The sequence below is a fragment of the Sarcophilus harrisii genome, chromosome 2, assembly GCF_902635505.1.
Source record: "Sarcophilus harrisii chromosome 2, mSarHar1.11, whole genome shotgun sequence".
NCBI classification, from domain to species: Eukaryota; Metazoa; Chordata; class Mammalia; order Dasyuromorphia; family Dasyuridae; genus Sarcophilus; species Sarcophilus harrisii.
The window spans coordinates 286,901,563-286,921,004 of NC_045427.1; the positions used below are offsets into that span (position 1 = coordinate 286,901,563).

General features: G+C 36.1%; 1 protein-coding gene across 15 annotated transcripts in view; it reads left to right on the forward strand.

Annotated features, from left to right (window-relative positions):
* Positions 1 to 19,442, forward strand: part of FOXN3 (forkhead box N3) — a 493,255-nt gene that overhangs the window by 342,384 nt on the left and 131,429 nt on the right. For all 15 annotated transcript variants that reach the window (XM_031952377.1, XM_023501551.2, XM_023501557.2 and 12 more), the window contains one exon: positions 6,135 to 6,199. In XM_031952377.1, coding sequence (XP_031808237.1) covers positions 6,135 to 6,199 — 65 coding nt within the window. The remainder of the gene's footprint in view (positions 1 to 6,134; positions 6,200 to 19,442) is intronic.

Below are 19,442 nucleotides of genomic sequence, written 5' to 3' on the forward strand. Positions count from 1 at the left end.
ATAGCATGATGGTTTATTGATTATATGTTCCTATCTCTAGTGTAGAAAGGATTCTTATTCAAATAATAGTTGAATTATGTAGCCTCTACACTGCAACATCTTTGCCAAGAAAATCCAATCAAAACAATTGAACAACAAGATGGCATTAATGTTTCTAGCTCTCCTATCACACGGGATGTGACGGGCATCATGAGATTTGTAATTCAGAGAGACGGTCATCTTCTCAGTCCTGAAAGTGATCTTGGACTGTCACAATCTTTGAACATACCTCTTGTTTTGTATCTATTTTGTTTGTGCTCTGTGATTTTGTACTTCCTGATATAGTTCTTTTCTGGATAGCTGTCTTTTCATGTGTAGGGTGTGTTTTGAATTTCAAACCAGGAGCAGTTTTGATTTCTGTTCATCAGTGCTATGATGGGAATGAACTGCCTTCTCCACTTTCTGTATGCCAACAACCATCCTACAACTTGGGAAAGAGGAGTAGCAGGAGCTTTTTCCCTTTCCCTATCCCTATTTGCCTCTTCTTTGAAGTCTCTTTGACTAGAAGTGTTACCCACAAATAGACATGAATCTTTAAAATTCTTGTATTTAACAAGAGTTTATCATCTCTCCTTTGATTCATGCTGGTAATCTCATATTAACACTATTAAAAAGTTGGTTCTTTAGGTCTCCATTCTTGTCCCAGGAAGGAAAAAAGGTAGGGTGGGGAGAAGATACCAAATAACTCATCTAAATTCCAAGTCATATATATCTAGGACTTTAAAGATTATCTAGTCATAAATTAGTCAGAAAAGTAAACTAAGGTCCAGAGAAGAAAAGTACTTTGCCCAATTACTAATTAATAACTGGATTGAATTTTGAATCCAAGTGCTCTGATTCCATGCCTTCTCTTTTTCAACTTGGTTACATTTGCCTGTATAATACCACCACTTTTCTAATCACATAGTTTTGGCATTTCTGAGTTGTTATGTTGAGGGTCTCTTTAGCAAAGAAAAGTATAATATTATGGGTGATGATCTCATTCTTCTGAACAGGCTTGGAAGCCAATGGAGCTTTGTTCTGTTTGTAAATTATATAAGCTGTAGACCCTTCACCCCAAACAGTTCTCATGGGAATACTTTCCATTGTTTATAGAGATTTATTGAAAGAATGTGAATGGCTCCTTACTCAGGCTATTGTTCCCTATCTCTTCCTTTCCACTCTTACCCAGGGTTGTATACCTTGTTGAGTGTGTGCTTCAGACCCACCTCCTCAAGTGAAACTACTCTCTGCTAGATTTCCAATGATCTCTTGACTGCTAAATTTAAGTGATATATGAAAAGTGCTTTGCAAACCTGAAAGTTCACTGTAAATATTGAATATTATTATTGTTGAAATTCTGTGGTCTTTTCTTAGTCCTTACTCTGTTTGATTTTTCTTCCATGTTTGGCACTGCAAATTATTTTCTTCTCTTAGGAAAAACCTTCTCCTTTGGCCTCTGTGATATCTTCTCTTAGTTTTCCTTCTGTTAAATAATTCTGTCTCTTTTGCTCAGTTATATCTTTTTTCCCCACTTACTAAATGTGGGTATCCCCCAAAATCCTGTCATTGATCTCTCTATTTTCTTAATGACCTTATCATTTGCTCTCAGTGTAATTATCATCTCCCTACTGATGATTCCCAAATCTGTATCCCAAGATCTTGAATATCCACATAAAATTTTTTTGGCATTCCCTATGTACCAGAGAAGAAATCTGAATTACCATGGTATTAAAACATAAAATATGTTGATATTATATAATACCATACATATATTTTATGCATTTTTGAGTTTCTAAATTTTTTTGTCTGCTGGCCTTTGTGTATCATCTGCAGTTTCCACAAAACTTTTTTTTTTAAATTTCCATTTAACTACTTATGCTCTCATGATATATTGAAACTATAATGGGGAAAAATCACATTGTGGAAGGGATAACTGTATAGATTTAGAGCCCTAATCTCTCCTAAATTCCAGTCTGATATTACCAGTTGCATGTTAGATATCTCTTCTGGGTATCCAATAGCCTTCACAAATTAACACATCTAATATTAAACTCATATTTTCCACCAAAATAATTTATCTTCTAAACTTCCCTATTTCTGCTGCCTTTACTTTGGATTCTCATTTAATTCTTCCCTTGATCTTGCCCTCCACCCTCTGGTCAAATCAGTGACCATATGTTTTTATTTCTATCTCTACTATGTCTCATCTATTTCTCTCCTTTATGTCCTTCTCTTCATTCATACAATCTCCATCATAGAACAGGCTGTTTTTCCATTCCTTTCTGTTTCTCATCCATTTTGAACTCATTTATCCCAGTTCAAACTTCCCATGTTTTCCTGTTTTTGTTAAGATATAAAATGAAATCCTCTATTTGGAGTTGAAGTGCTTCAACTGGATTCTCTGACCTGTGGGTTTTCCTTGGGTTACATACTTATTTCATATCAATCCCTTTATACATTTATTCCAGTCAGACTGATTGATAGCTTTCCTCAGTGCTTAGCTTATATACTACCTCCTGTGTGAACTCTTGTTTTGAATTCTTAAACCCCAGTTTTTAGTACTTTCTCTTTGAAACTAGTTTAAAAAAAATACATTTACAAATATGTATATTATTTGTACTTACTCAGTAAAATGTAAGCCACCTGAGGTCAAGAACTGCTTTAGTTGTATCTTAGTGTTTTCCACCATCTAACACAGAAACTGACATATATAATACATGTTTGTTGAATTGAATTAATAGTTTGGGGCAAGTTTATCTGTCCTGTTGATGAAGTAGTTTAAATTGTATACCTGATAGATGACTTTTTTTTTTAACATGAAGAAGTAGGACCCCCCCCCCAAATTACAAGGAATTAAGAGTTACCAGAATTATGTTTAAAAAACAAAACAGAAAAATGACTTGTCTCATTCAGGCTTAGAAGTTCAGTGGCCAATCCTAATACTCAAAAGTACTGAAGCTTTAACCTGCTCTCTTTTTCTAACCTGAGCTGTTCTGCCTTGCCCCTCCATAGGCAACCTGGTATCCCTCTGCTCCCCAGGCTTCATTATAATAGTGTCAAACTTTGTATAGACACTTAGTTGGTTTTAGCCCAACTATGGCTCAAAACTCAAAAATTCAGCGATCCTCCAACTTCTGTTGGCATATGCTGCTGTGCTTGGCACCTGTGCTGCTATACCTGGCACAGCAATGGCTTCTAAAAAAAGTTGGCATCCTTAAATAATTTCTGCTGTACTCATTCTTACTTGTATCTGAATTATTCAGAAATTCTCTTGATGTTTACAAATTAATAAAATCTAAAACTAAAACTTATTGATTTGTCCTCTTTTCTTCTCCAGGATGTAGGAAGAATCCTGCACATAGTAGGGGCTTACTACTTAACTGAAGTCGTTAAATATGTCGTGAACAAAGGAATGTATGAACAGAATTTGCCTTCTTTCTTTACCTTTTCTATCCCTCTGGTGCCACTTCCTTTTTGGAAAAATCAGAATAAAGCAGCATTCTGAATGGTCTATTAGGGAAGTGAGGTGATCTTTCTATATTCTAAGGAAATCTAAGGTGATAATTCAATTAACACCTCAGTTAACCGATTAATACCCTAATTAACTTAGAGACAGCAATGTTTAAGAAAACACATGCAGCTCAAATGATAGTCATAAATCATGAGAAGTAATGTTGATAATAGAGAAATGACTATTTACATTTTTTAAAAGTAGTTGTTTGTAGCAAAAAAAAGAAGAAGTTGTTTGTAAAACTACTGATTATCTATAACGATAGTTAAGCATCAAAGAAGAATTCACTAAATTTCTAGTCCATGCCAGCCATTGTGATAAGTGTTAGGGATCCAAAGAAAGACAACAACCAGTTCCTTGCTGTTAAGGATTTCACAGTCTGTTGGGGGAGAAAATATAGAAACAACTACAAACAAACAAGATATAGGCAGGATAAATTGGGGGTAGTCTCTGCAGGAAGGCACTTAGATTAAGAAAGGACTGGTAAAAGACTTCTTGCAGATAGATAAGATTTTGGCTGAGATAATTTAAAGAAATTTTATGCCTTTTAATTTTTTTTCTTTGAACTTTAGATGCTTGGAGAATTGGAGTCAGGTAGAAAAGAAATATGTTTACTGATTCCCAGCCCTAAGCTATAAGAGCCACAGTAGGTCCATCTGTTGTCAGCACAATGCTTGGCCCCCTTCTTTGGCTTGCAGGCCTGTTTGCGGAGAGAAGGAAGCAGTAAAGGCAGAGAAGGCAGCAAAAACACTGCACAGTATTTCGATGTGTTTTTTATCTGCACTGCAGTGTACCAATAGTGGATACAATGCTTCATTGAAAGTCAGATCACATGGCTCCAGTTCTTATTACTTGTGTGATGTTGGACAAGTGACTTTGCTCACTGTTTCCCCATCTTCTACAGGAATCCTTTTTGAACCTGTTAATTATAGTGCCTTCCCTCTTTTATTTATTTCATGATTTATCCTCTTTATAGCTTGTTTGTACATGTTTGTTTTGTTGTCTCTCCCATTAGATTGTGACCTCCTTGAGGGCAGACAATGTCTTTTGCCTTTCTTTGTATCCCTGGTGCTTAACACAATGACTGACATATGGTTAGTGTTTCATAAATATTTATTGTCTAGCTAATGGTTAAATAAGAATATATCTTATACTGTCTTTCTAATCCTCTAAAATACGATAAAAATTGGCATTGTTTTCATTTCATCTGGTTTTTTTTTTAAATATGCTCCTCATTTTAAAAATTCATATTGAGACATGTTTTGTTTGCTAACATGTTTTGTATAATTTTAAAATCTTAACATTTTAACAACAGGATCTTTTTGTATATTAAGTACTTCTTTAAATCTGAGCATATACTTCTATGACCTTTCATGGATTTAATGTAGGAGGGTTAAAATGGAAGAGTCCTTTGAGATTTAGTTAAAACACATATGGAAAATGGGGATCATGTCCAAGCTCAACAACATAGTAAGTAGCAGACCTGAGACTCGGGTCTTCTGATACCCAGGCCATCAAGTCTGCTTATTTTTTAGATGTCTTCTTCCTCATGTATACTCTTAACTTGCTAGTCTCTTATTCCATCCAGTATGTGTATATGTATGCGTACATCCATACATATTTAGATTCATGTATTTCTGAATAAGTTTACATACACATACAAAGAGATCAATGACATTCTATCACTCAACATATTACTAGTTTTCATGGTGTTTCAGGTTTGGTATAGCAATGTTTTTGGCTAAGTGCTTTCTGAAATTGATTTAAACCGTTCCTTGATTCAAAAGACTTCATTTCCAATTTAAGTCTCAGTATTTACCAGGACCATCTTGTTATGGTTGTTTGTTTTGTTTTGTTTTTTTCCCCCATGTTAGGTCAGGAAGTTCTCAATGAAGAAACTTCCATTATCCATATAGGTCAGCTACTGAGCTATACCTTATGGTTGTGAGTGCTTGTAATATTCAGGGATTGGGTGACTTGAATCTGTCTTCCTGACTCAGACACCATCAGTTCCCTCCAGTATATTTCATTTCATTACTTATTTTAAAACAAGGCAAATTTTCAACTATTAAAAGTGGCTGGAGCTTCTATAAAACCTTTCTCTTTTTCTCCTATCTTCTGAAAGTATGGTTGTATGCACATCTTTTAAATTGTGTGAAGAAGGTAGTACTTTAATGAATGAAATTGACAAGGTATACTGTGTCCCAAAAGTCTTGGTTATATCAATAATATTATTAAATAATATATAAGCCATTAAAGATTGGGACTGCACTAAGACTTATGGGACAACCCATAAAAGAGGCTGGAAAAATCCATGAAACCCCCAAAATTCAATAATTAACATAAAAGGAAAAATGGATTTAAAGAAAGTAGTAATAAAGCCCCATGAGTGTACAATATTGTAATTCAGAGAAAGGGGCAAGAGACTACACACAAAGACAAAACTGAGATTAGTAAATGGCACAAGTTTTAATGAGAGATGGATGTACAACCTAGGGTAATAATGCAGCGTTTTGAAAGACTTGTGTGCAAGTAGCAGTGCTAGTAAGTGACTGAGTGCAAATGAAATGGACTTGATGCTCATTTCTTATTCTTTTTTTAGCACATCAGGTCCACCTATCTGGCCGGGAAGCACCTTTTTCAAGAGAAATGGAGCCCTTCTGCAAGGTAGGTCCCCAGCTATTGTTTGTTTTACCCATCACTGTTCTTTAATTGTAGCAAAGATGAGTTATTTTCATAGTTCACAATGAATGTCCTCACTCTGGAAAATGAGGAATTCTGTGGGTTGGATTGATTTGTTTCCTTCTATTTGTTTCCCCCCTTCAGATTCTTGGAAATGGTGAATTACTAGTTTGAGATGATAGAAATATGTCTCCATTTTGTCATTTCTTGGGCTGGTGCCTTGCTAGCTATAAGTTCCAGCTGTGTTTGTCATTCTTGGTCAAATTGGGATTATGTGGTCTTCATGGTATGATAGCAGCAGAAACGAGATCGATAAAATCAGCTCCTTTAAGAAGGCCCCTCTTTTTCCTTATTTTGTGTGTTTGCTATTTAGCAAAATGTGTTGGCATTTAGGGACTTCTTGGTATAGTTTAACAATGTTTGGTTTATCCTTAGACTTGGCAAAGTTAATTTTGAAAAGGTAAACTGTTTGCTTTATTTGTTCCCCCCTTTTCCCAGAATATGGAAACTCATTTTTCAGCTGCTTTTCCCCAGAGCCTTGCTCACTTCTTCAGGGAATATAAACTGCCTTTACCATCTGTTTAAAGGAAACTAAACTGTGTGGGTAAATATTACCTACAGCTCAAATGGAATAAGTTGGAGAGCATTACTCCATATTTAGGGTCATCTGTACCATTTGTGTGGACAGTTGGGAGTTGGTTTTGTACCAAGAAAAATTTGTTCTTCTTTCTAACATCTCTTCATTGGTTGGGATTCAGAATTATGGCATCTATCAAAAATGAATGACTTTTCTTCTGCCAGAATTTTTGATTGATAGCTCTTCTGAGTAGAAGATGAAAAATTTGAGTTAGTTGTCATACTTTTGAGTTTCTTTTCCCTAAAATGTGTAGACTTAATACCAGCTTTCTGTGTGGGGAAGGTAATAGAGACTTCCAGAAATACATTTTACCTTAAGATTGAAGTAGCTCACACAGTATGTGCAATTGAATGACCTTGTTGTTGTGCTATAGGCTGAATAATTTGGTGTTTGCATTATCAGGAGACTATGAAATCAGTGAACTTTGGAGTTCCTTTGCTTTTCTTCTCTATACCAGCTGGCTTTTGGCAGGTAGGTTCCATTAACACTAATCTTAATTACCATATTATGTCTCCAAAATGTTGGCAGGAGAATGAAAGCCTTTGTTAATAGCTTATAGGTAGAACTCTATCTGCAATCAGTGAACACAATTTTTTTAAGGTCCATGTTTAATGCAGCCAATCTAAATAGAAAACAGTAAGAAATAAGCGTTAGTCTTTCTTGTTAATTTCAAGAGATTATTAAATTTTTTACTCCGCTATTTGAACTTTCTGATGAAAGTAATTTTCATAGAATTTCTAGAATGGTCAATCCTCAGATCATTTTGTCCTATACCTAGTGGATGGATTTTTAATTAACCTGGATTTTTATTAATATCTAATTCATTAAGAGGATAGCCTGGCAAAGTAGATGAGGTTCTGAGTTTGGAAGTTTGGAGTTCAAACCCCCTCTGACAACTATCATGTGACCATGGGCAAATTATTTACCCTCTCAGTACTTCAAGCAGATATGCAGTGATACCTATGGTTTCATATGTGATAAAATCATAGATCCAGACCATTCACATTTCTTCTTTAGATGTGATTGCTCTAAATATCATCAAATTTTATTTTAATTGTCATCCAGGCTGTTGACCTTCCCTTGAAGGTCTGTTCTATGAAATCCTGTCATCATGATGATATAGTTTTTCCCCTAAACACCGCCCTCCCTCCCCTTCCTTTTTTTGTCTCTTTCCATCCTCTTAGCTATGGATCCTGAGAAGCAAATCTCTTTAGTTACTCATTGAATTTAAGGTCATTAAATGAATACAGTGTGGTATAAAACACTTAGTTTTGCAACAGAAGACTTGGGTTCAAATAATTTCTGTGCCCCTCCCCAACCTTGTGACCTTGGACTTCGTACCATGAAGGAGATGGGGTAGATAGAGCTAGAGTTGGAAAGGCCTTAGAAGCTATTTTGGCTAACACCCTCATTTATCTGACAAGGAAACAGAAATCCAGGCAGGTTAAGCGATCTGTGTAGGGCCATGCAGAGAAATTAAGCGTCAGAGGCCCTGGACATGAACCAATTCTCTGACTTGAGGACTTTTCTTTCAGCCCTAAATGTTGTAGGCATCATCCTTTTTTGGGGCGGGGAGAGGGGAGGTACATTTGAAAATTGGACAGATTTTGGGTGGGGTTAGTAGGTTAAAATCGGGGAATATTTGTTATCTTTAATTTATATAATATTCATTTCACATAATGCTTTAAATTTTAAAAGATACTCTTTACAATAGTCTTATGATGATAATATCACTACCCATATATTATAAATGAAGATTTGAGAAAAGGAAACAGAGAAATGTTGGAATTGTGCCAATAGTAAATTAAGGAAGTGGGAAATTCTATAATTTCTGTCTTTCTCTTTTCTCTTCCTACCAAGAAGTTTCATGACAAATTCAGTATTATATAAACAATATATTTTTTTTAAATCAAGTAAACCCAAGTTGAATTCAAGTTGTATGGGAGTTGAATAAGAGATTGCACTAAAGGGTAGTAGTTATTTTAGTTTAAGATAAAAAAGACTTGTGATAGTAACAAAAATATGAATAGAGTGCAGATGTTTTCCATCTGTCCTGGGAAGAAAAGAAGGAAAGAGGTTTTGATCTGCAACTTGAGAAGTTTAAGTTAGACATAAGGAAGAATTTTCTGACAGTGATGTGCTTATTATTACACATCTGCAATTGTTACCTGAGAAATTAAAGAACCTTCTTGATGAGGGAATAAATATTTAAAAACAAGATAAATTCTTATTTACTCATGAATTAATGAATAAAAAAGTTCTGATTAAAGGCTTGCTTATTGTACAAAGAACTATTCGAAATTCTGGGGATACAAATAGAAAAGCAGGGCATATTCATGGCTCTGAGGAAGTCAAATTCTAATAAAGGGAACTAACTTGTAGAAGAGGGTTCAGGTCCAGGGCAAATAGAAAGGCCCAGTCATTCTTCAGATGCTATAGAAGAACAAATCGTAAAGCCCAGTGGTTCAGATGACAACTTTGACTGCAGTATAAAAAGGACAAAAGGCTACAGTTGTCATGAGTCATATCCAATTTTTATATTAAACTCTTTTTGCAGTACCTAGGTTCTTCATATGTGATAAAATCATAGATCCAGACCATTCACATTTCTTCTTTAGATGTGATTGCTCTAAACATCATCAAATTTTATTTTAATTGTCATCCAGGCTGTTGACCTTCCCTTGAAGGTCTATTCTATGAAATCCTATCATCATGATGATATAGTTTTTCCCCTAAACACCGCCCTCCCTCCCTTTCCTTTTTTTGTCTCTTTCCATCCTCTTAGCCATGGATCCTGAGAAGCAAATCTCCTCTTTTGGTAAGAGCCAGAAAGTTCTTCAAGTAGCTATCTAGAAGATGATAGGGAAAGGAACAGTGCCAGCTGTATTTCCACTGGAGCTGATCCTCTGGACAATAGAAGAGATGAGGAGAAGGAGGTTGGAGAGGAATAGTGGGACAGTCGGAGACTGTTGTCTGGGGGGACTGCTGCTACTTGGGACTCTTGTGCACCAATCTTGGGTGATAGCCTCCTTTAATAATTGGAGGAGGGAGACTAGTGATGAGTCTTTTCTTCTTTTTTCATGCTACTTTCTATGCTCAAGTATTCATTGAAAGAGGATTTGCTAATGTATCCAATTCAACCTCATTTATTTTTCATTTTTGTTAGATAGTTTTTTTTCCTAGTGGGGTGTATTTGAATAGAAAGGGGAGAGAAGGAGAGAAAGACAGAAAAGGAAGGAGTGAAGGAATGAGGAAGAGAGAGTCAATTGAGCCTCTTCATTTCATGAAGTAGTTGAATCAACTTTCAGTGAAAATTGATGTTCAGGACAATGCCCCTAATGTACCACGAGATGTTGAGTCATCAAAGAAAGATTAAGTTATGTCCTGTATGTGGTACTTACCAAAGCAGAAAACTATAATAATATGGTTGAAGTATTAACCTTAAGTGAACCTGAGTACCACATGTCGTGAATATTTTGGTCGATCTGGGTTTTTTTGGTACATCCAAATAAAGCATGGTACAGAATAGTAACAGACCTTCCTAACAAAATAAAGTATACCGTATAAGTGTTTTATGAATCCTGGACTTTTTGTTTCTTTGTTTGCTGAGGCAATTGGGGTTAAGTGATTTGCCCAGGGTCACACAGCCAGGAAGTGTTAAGTGTCTGAGGCCAGATTTGAACTCGCCTGACTTCAGGGCTGGCGCTCTATCCACTGCTCCACCTAGCTGCCCCTAGACTTTTTTTTCCCAATTTTTATTTTGGTAAATAAAACATTAAACTGAAATCTAACAAAAATACCTGGTTCCCTGATGCAAAAGGGATCACCCACTTATTAACTATCTGTGTACAGAGTGAATTGATTAGAACTGAGAAAACAATTTATACAATAATAACAATTTTATTTAATATAAACAATTTAAAAAGACTTAATAGCAGTTATCAGTGTTGTTCAAATTCTGCCTCAAACACTTGACAGTAGTTGTGTGACCATGGGTAAGTCACTTCATCCTGATGGCCTCACACATGTCCCCCAAAATCCACTAAGATTACTGTTAGACCTATACATATAAAAGAAAAGCAAATTATGCATACTAGATATCTGTAGTTAATATAAACATTCTTCATCTGCCACACCATGTATGTATATGGGAATGCCCTTTTTAGATGGGGAAGGAAAGAAAATGAGCATTTTTATGGCACATAATATGTGACAGGCGTTGTGCTAAATGTTTTACAAATCTTGTTTCATTTTTTCCTCACAACAACTCTGTGGGGATAGGTATTGGTACTATCCTCATTTTTCAAATGAAGAAACAGGCAAACAGATTAAGTGGCTAAACCCAGTATCACATAGCTATTTGTGTCTGAAAGTGGACTTGGACTCAGTTCTTTGTAACTTCTGGCCCAGTGCTCTATTTACTATGCTTTCTAACTGTCTCTACTTAATTTAATTTAATTAATTTACTATTTAAGCTGAAAATTAAAGGAAGAAATCATCAACAGTAGGAAGAGACTTGATTTGGATAATTCAAGGCACAGAACCAGACATATAATGTCCATGTCACCAGTATAGGGAATTCCAGAGTGAAAATTCACTGATGTTGTTTGGTACCTTAGTCTTGAAAAGTTGCTGATAGCTTGCCCAGTCACATATTACTTTGGAGTTATCTTTTAATATAAACATTTATTTACATATTTTCTCTACCATTAGGGTAGCTTAGGTGGCTCAGTTTTGGGCCCAGATTTCAGTTGGGGGCTCAGACACTTAATAGCTATGTGACCCTGAGTAAATTACTTAAACTTATTTGCCTCAGTTTCCTCATCTGTAAAATAAGCTGGAGAAGGAAATGGCAAGCCACTCTAATATCTTTGTCAACAAAATTCCAATCAGAGTCATAAACAATTGGACAGAACTAATAATCAGCTAAACAATAACTCTACCATTAAAATACAAGCTCCTGGAGGAAAGGGTTTGGTTTTTATCCTTGTTTGTACTTTCAGAGTTTAGCACAATGCTGAACCTAGTAAATGCTTCATAAATACTTGTTGATTAGTTTTGAACTCTAAGACCAGCCCTCTATCTGCTATACTGACTTTCAAGGCACAGATGATTGACAGAATTAGTCAATTAGGCAATTAAAGCACTTCTAATTCTGCTTAAGCTTCGTAATGTCAGGATAATAGCCAGCAATACATTTACTGCATAATAGAAAAATGCATGCAAATGGACAAAATAGAGTAGGCTAAAAAGAATACACCATATATGTTGTACCTACTATATATAGGTAGGTAAGTGCAGTGGTTGGAGTACCAAGCCTGGAATCAAGAAAACTCAATCTTCCTGAGTTCAAATCTGGACTTGGGTACTTACTAATTATATGACCCTGAGTAAGTCACTTAATCCTATTTGCCTCAGTTTCTTCATCTGTAAAGTGAGCTGGAGAAAAAAATGGTAAACTACTCCAGTATCTTTGTCAAGAACACCCCAAATGGAGATTACCAAGAGTCAAACAACTTTTTTCCATTTGACTCAACAACTAACTGAAGGTGGAAGAGGGAAGGACTGCCCCCTTTCTTCCAGGAAAAAGGAAGCTTCTTGAGGGCAGGATGTGTTTTGCCTTTTTTCTCTATATCTCCAACTCCTGGCACATATCTTCATTTGGTAGGGATATACTAAATGTCTATTAAGTTGAATTGAAGGTTTCGAACAAAGTTATGTCAGAAGTAGAATTAGAACCCACATTCACGAATGTATTTGTACAGTGTGTGAATTGTTATTCTTTCCTACTTGGGGGATATTAATAAGGCATCTTCATGTCATAGCTAGAACACTGGATAAAGGAGAGAAAACTAAAACTGGGTTTTAATACTTTCTATTACTAACAATCTGTTTGGTTGTCAGTGTATCTGTGGATCATTTTGCTTTTCTCCTGTACTTAGTCTCTTCCTTCAAAGTCAGATTCTCTGTGGTGTTACTTTTTAAGTTAATTATGTAACTAAATTTATATAACAGTTACATTTTATTCTTCTCCCCCACCCCCAAGCAGGAGTTGTACTTTCATGGCAAAGATCGTGTTTATTTCTTCTCCACACTCACTAGTCTACCCATGCCTGGTGCCTTTTACTATGAACATAATAGTTGCTTAGTAAATCTGGCTTAGTGTTTGAAATGCCGCCTGAATAAACAAGAGTTGGCTGAACCAGCTCTACCAGAGACACAAAGCTGGGAGTGGTAATTCAAACAAAAGACAACTGGATCAAGATTCAAACTGATCCCGACAGGCTAAAATGATGGACTTAAACCAGCAAGATGACATTTTAACAGGGTTGAATGTAAAGTCCTATTTTACAGGTTCAAAAAATTATTTGTGCCGATACGGAATGGGGGTGATCTAGCCTAGCAACAAGCAGTCTGGAGTTTTAAGTGAGTCATTAGGGCATTGGAGTAACTTAAAAAGTCATATTTAAGTGGTGTTAATAGAATTATGATGATTGTAGAAGTCTTGAAGAGTAATAATGCTGCTATAGTCATTTCTGGTCACAGATTTTAACAAAAAGCACATTGATTAGTGTTGAGTCTAAGAACAGTGAGGACCTGAGTTGAAGTCCCAGGAGACAGGAGAGATGACACAGTCAGACCTCCACTTTAGCAAGATCACTTTGACAACAGGGTCAGGGGATGGCCTGGAAAGGGGAGAAACTTGTGGCAAATCAGCTATAAGCTATAAGAATTGTCCTGGGGGTAATGAGGGTGACAAGCTTTTGAACTGTTTTGCTTTTGAGCATTACTGCCTAATACAGAATTTTCTGCCATCCTGCCATTATTTCTACCAGTTGCAGAATGCATTATTTATACAAGGCCTACTTGCACACACCACACCCTCTTTGGTCACAAGTTTAGTTTCTTAAAAAACCCTTCAAATTAGGAGCAACTCTTAAATCAGATTTCTTCTATTGTGGGACATTTGTAAGATTGTATATGTAATCTCAACAAAGAACACAACTCATTCATCTTGTTGAACTTGTTATAAATTGAAAGGGGGCATTCTCCCTACAGTTTAGCCTATTAAAGTTTCATGCAATCACTGAGTGAGTTCATTTAAAAACAAACAAATAAATACAATAAAGAAATGCATTTACACTAGAGTAAAAAGCTTAGAGGGGTGGGGAAGCAGGGGACTTTCAATTCTGTTCATAGCTCTTTAACCAGTTGGGAGTCTGACCTTTGCCGAATCACTATGTACTCTGCTTGCCATCTCCACAGGAAGATAATAGATCAGAGTACAAGTTCAACACAATCCTGTTCTTGTGAACAATGACACTTGGTCATTGACACAGCTCAGATACACAGTTGTGGTTCTTAATCTTGTTTTCAAACTCTGCTCAGGAGGCCATACGGTAGTTCTTTGGCAAGTATGTTAAGGTGGTGTCAACTCTTGATCAATTTAAAGTCAATTAAACCTTTCATTAATTAGTTCAGCATATTTTTATTGATTATCTACTGTCTGAAAGGCATTCTGGAGAATATAAAAGTCTAAGGACCCCTGGGCCTTGCCATCCTCCCTGCTGCTACATAGTCAAGACTGCCAGAGATTTTCCTGTGTCCCACAGATGAATTTCTTTCATGTGTTGTCTGCCTCTCTTACAATGTGAACTCCTTGAAAGCAGAGACTAACTTTCTCACTTTTAATTCCTGCTGCTTAATACGTAGTATTTAATAAATGTTTCTTCCTTCTTTCCTTTTCTTCCTTCTCCCTCTCTTTCTCCCTCCCTTCCTTTTTTCCTTCCTCCCTTCTTCCCTCCCTTTTTCTCTTCTTCCCTTCCTTCTTTCCTATTCTTGGGAATTCACAGTCTAATTGGGAAAATATATAAGTATAAGGTAATATTTAATTGGTGCTCTTTCAATGTTAAAGTTAGTAAACAGGAATTCAGGAAAGAGCCCTTTGCACAGCTCTAGGAAGACCACATGTCACTGTAGAGAGCTCCCATCTTTGCTCCTCACCTGTGTGCCCTTGAAGAAGTCACTTAACCTAGTAGCCTCAGTTTCCAGAACTGAAAAATAAGGAGATTAGACTAATCTCTAATGATGGGATTGATAGTCCATGACTTTGAAGGCAAAACTTATTAGGGAATAGGAAATGATTGGGACTTGATATGTCTTTTGTATGCTTTCAGTTGAAAAATATCCTAATTCAGTTCTGTCTGATTCAGATTGCAGCCTGTATTTGCTTTCTTGTAGGACTCTTGTACATGTTTTTCTATAGTCTTAGCACAGTGATTCCCATATAACACAGTAGATATTAATTGAATTTTGTCCAATCGTCTTAAAAATGAATCATTAATTTAAAATATATTAATTTGGGGGTTGATATTTGGACCTGTAATTTTAATGCTGTAAAGAACTATTGGTATGGAAATTCCCTTTTACAATGCAAATTGGCAATTCACTTATAAGAGAGAATTGTTGGGAAGTTAAGTAACTTTGTCCACTATCAAAGATAAGATATTCCTGTCTCTAAGGCTAGGTTTCGGTCCAGTAAAGCTGGCATTTATAGAAAAATTTTTAAGGTGCTTTACATGTGTTATCTCATTGAATTATCTCCCCTTTTTTATATAGTTGAAAAAATATTTAATCTTGCTTTTTAAAATCTTCCTTCTTTTGGTAATTAAGGATACTTTTTTCTCCTTTCTCTTTTGTGTTTTAGGTGGAAATGAAATTAAAAAGAGTTTTTAACAATATGACTAAAATCTTTAAAAGGTTGTGAAGAGACAGGGGAGGAAATAAAGTAACCATCATACATATTAAGTAACACATAGGCAGGAAAGTTTAGACCAATGGTGTCAAGTTCAAATTACTATACATCAGGGGGGCAGCTAGGTGGTGCAGTAGATAGAGCACCAGCCCTGAAGTCAGGAGGACCTGAGTTCAAATGTGGTCTCAGACACTTAACACTTCTTAACTATGTGGCCCTGGGCAAGTCATTTAAAACCAATTGCCTCAGCAAAAGGAAAAAAAAAATTATTACACATCAGGATTCTTGTAGACTACTTCTTAACTTTGAAAAAACATATTAATATTATCTATATTCTATTCTATTTTCATTTTTAAAAAAAAGCTATTTCCCACTTACATTTTAAGCAGCACTGAGCTAGACTACATTTTTGATGCCTGTGGTATGGATGGATGGATGGAGAGCTTTCCTTGAAGCCAGGAAGACCTGGGACCTGACTGTATAGGCTGTGTTATTTGACCTCTCTCTGTTCTAGAAACCAAAAGAGAGACAGACACACACACACACACACAGGAGGGGAGTGAAGACAGGGGAAAGGAAGGGGAAGGGAGAGGGAAAGAGAAGGTATTCTTTACCTCATTTCTTACCCTAATCTTAATCACTGAATGGGCATTGCCTCAGTCAAACTGAGACCTATTAAAGACCTTAATTTAAAAGGGCCGAGGTCTCCCTTTGCATCCAGGGTCATCTCCAGTTGTCCTGATCTATATCTGGCCACTGGACCCAGATGGCTCCAGAGGAGAAAATGAGGATAGTGACTTTGTACAGCCTTCCCTTATTCAAATCCAGTTCACTTGCATGTCATCCCTTTTGAGAATAAAGGACAAGCAACAACAAGAAGAAGGTCTAAGAATTTCTCTAAGATTATAAATTACATAAAAAGTCCTGACCTGTTTTGGTAGGGAAGTTTCTTCACTTGGGAGTTCCCTAAACCATGAAATTACAAATCTACTTCTTATCTCTCTCCTTTATGCACATTTTTAAAAATTCAACTTAACCCAGAAGAATGTATATTTATAATTTAACTCTTATTTCAAGTTTTTTTTTGTTTATGAAGCAGACTGGAGAACTCAGACCCTATTGTTTGCAGAGTACTTTTAATTTTTCAAATGCAAGGGAAAAAAATTAAGGCATTTCAAATTTGGGGGGAGGAGATTTGTCTTTGTATATCTGTGTGGACAGAGATGTTTTTAGATAATTTCTAAGAGAGTTATGAGATTTATCAGGAAGATAAATCATTTTAGAAGACTTTTTAAGTGGATTGTTCACATTGGAGTGTTATAGGAGAGTATTTCAGTAGCTACCTGTAAAGGACTCTGGGTAAAGTTTGCTGTGATTATTTAGTTACCTAGACAACTGAAAGGTGTGGCTGACTACTTTATGATAGGTCATGTTATAGTACAAATGAAGGGATGTGTACTACAATTTTGCTTGCAGTTTGTTTGACTTTTAGTTCTCAAAAAAAAAAAAATTATATTGCTTTTTCACAGATCCTTTTGCCCTCCATCTCCTTCCTCCACCCTTCTTTTTTGCTCCTTTGGTACATCCCTAATTTCTCTTTCCTTTCACCAGGATTTTGGTGTGTTGGGATGGTTTATGGAAAAAGCACTGGACTTTGAGTCAGAAAATTTGGATTTAAGACCAAGTTCTGCCTTTTACTTTGGACAAGACACTTAATGTTTCTTATAGGAACTTCTCTATGTCTATATCTGTAATGAGATAGCACCAGGTGTGGTAGGACTTATGTATAATCCCAACTATCAGGAAGACTGAGGCTGGCAGACCTCTTAAGCTAAGGAGTTCTGAGCTTCTGTGGCTAATACTAGTCCCTTGTTTTAAGTAATTTCAGCATTAATAAGGGAGGGATAGGAAAAGAAGATGCCACCAGGTTACCTAAGGAAGGGGCAAATTGGGCCAGCTCCCAAATGAAGCAAATCAAAGTTTCCATGTGATTTCACTAGTGAGATGAATCCACCCAATGTCTTTGCATATCCAGCTTGAGCAAGCTAGGGAGATCTACTCTTGAAAAAAGGTAGCAAGAAATAATGATATAGCAGTTTTCTCAAAGAGATATTCTGAGGGTCAAGAGAAAAATTACATGTAAAATTTGTTTGTAATCCTAATATGTTGTTATTGGTGGTGATGGTAGTGATATGTGTGTGTATACTTACTTCAAGGATCCAATTTTTTATCCAAGTGTTAACTGCTATCATCTATGAAGATTTTAGCCTTTTTGTCTTAAACATTAGGTTGTCATGAATTATAGCTGGAAAACTGGTTCATTTCCTATTGACCATCTAGGGTATAACAATAAGTCTGGTCCTCCAGTAACTGATTGATCCTTTTAACTCAGTTAGGTCTTCAAATAAGAGACGTATATCAATGAGAACCAATATTTAAAGCATGTTCCAACTTGACTAGGACCTGCCAGAACTTCAAGAAGCTCTCCATAGCTCCTTCCATGCTACCAAGAGGTATTATATTTGGAACTTAGCAGACATACTATTATGACTACAGCTACTACAACTATAACTGTTACTATGACTATAACTATTACTACTACTAGCATTTAATTTAAGGTTTGAAATGTTCTTTTTACATATGTGTTACCTCATTTGAGCCTCACAGTAACCTTGTGAAGTAGACACTATATTATCCTCATTTTATAAATCAAGAAACTGAGGTTGACAGATTAAATGACTTGCCTAAATCACACAGCTAGTAAGTTGTGAGGCAAGATTTAAATTCAGGTGTGAATTACTCTAAGTCCAGCACTACCCACCATGCCACCTAACTGATTTAAAACAGTTACAAGATTTAATTACAAGTCCTTGCTCTCTATGAGGTTGAGATTCCCTTCCATGGACAGCATGTGTTTATATTGGTATACATATGTATTTACCTAGTTATTTATATATTGTGATCCTCATTAAACTTGATCTCCTGGAGGGCAAGGATGATGTTTTTTGCCTTTCTTGGTATTACTAATGTTTGGCACAGTGCCTCGCACATAGTAAGGACTTAATAAATGCCTGATGACTGACTAAGCAAATAGGACCTAGCCAGTCTTTCTCTGGGAACTGATTTTGTTATGGGGCGTTACCGTGATGATCTGATTCTGTTTACTTGATATAAATTGTGGCTGGAAGCTAGAGGCCTGTGTTGTTTCATGATCATATCTGGTGGTAAAGGTAGAATAATCTCAGAGTTTGGTAGAATAACTCATTTCATAAGATCATAAATCTAGAACTAGAAGTGACTTCAGAGGGTGTTCAGTCCAACTCCTTAATTGTACAGAGGAGGAAACTGAAGCTGAAGATGATTAAATTATTTGCCTGAGGGTCAGCCAGTCAGTTAACAAGTATTTATTAAGTGCCTAATATGTGCCAGAGACTCTGTAAATATTGAGGATACAAAGAAAGGGAAAAAAAATTCATTCTCTTAAGGAACTTAATAGCTAATGGAAGAAACAACATGCAAGCAACTATGTACAAATAAGATCTATGGTAGCACAGTGAATGCATGAAGAGCCTGGAGTTAGGAAGATTCATCTTTCTGAGTTGAAATCTGACTTCAGATGCTTTCTAGCTGTGTGACCTTAGGCTAGTCCCTTAACCCCAGAAGGGATCATGAAGAATCAGATGCAGCTGAACAAAGAACAAGATATATCCATACACACACAGAAAATTAGAGATAATCAACAGAAGGAAAGCATTAGAATTAAGAAGAGGAGAAAAAGGCTTCTTGTAGAACATGGAATTTTAGATGGGACTTGAAGGAAGCAATGATGGTAGAGA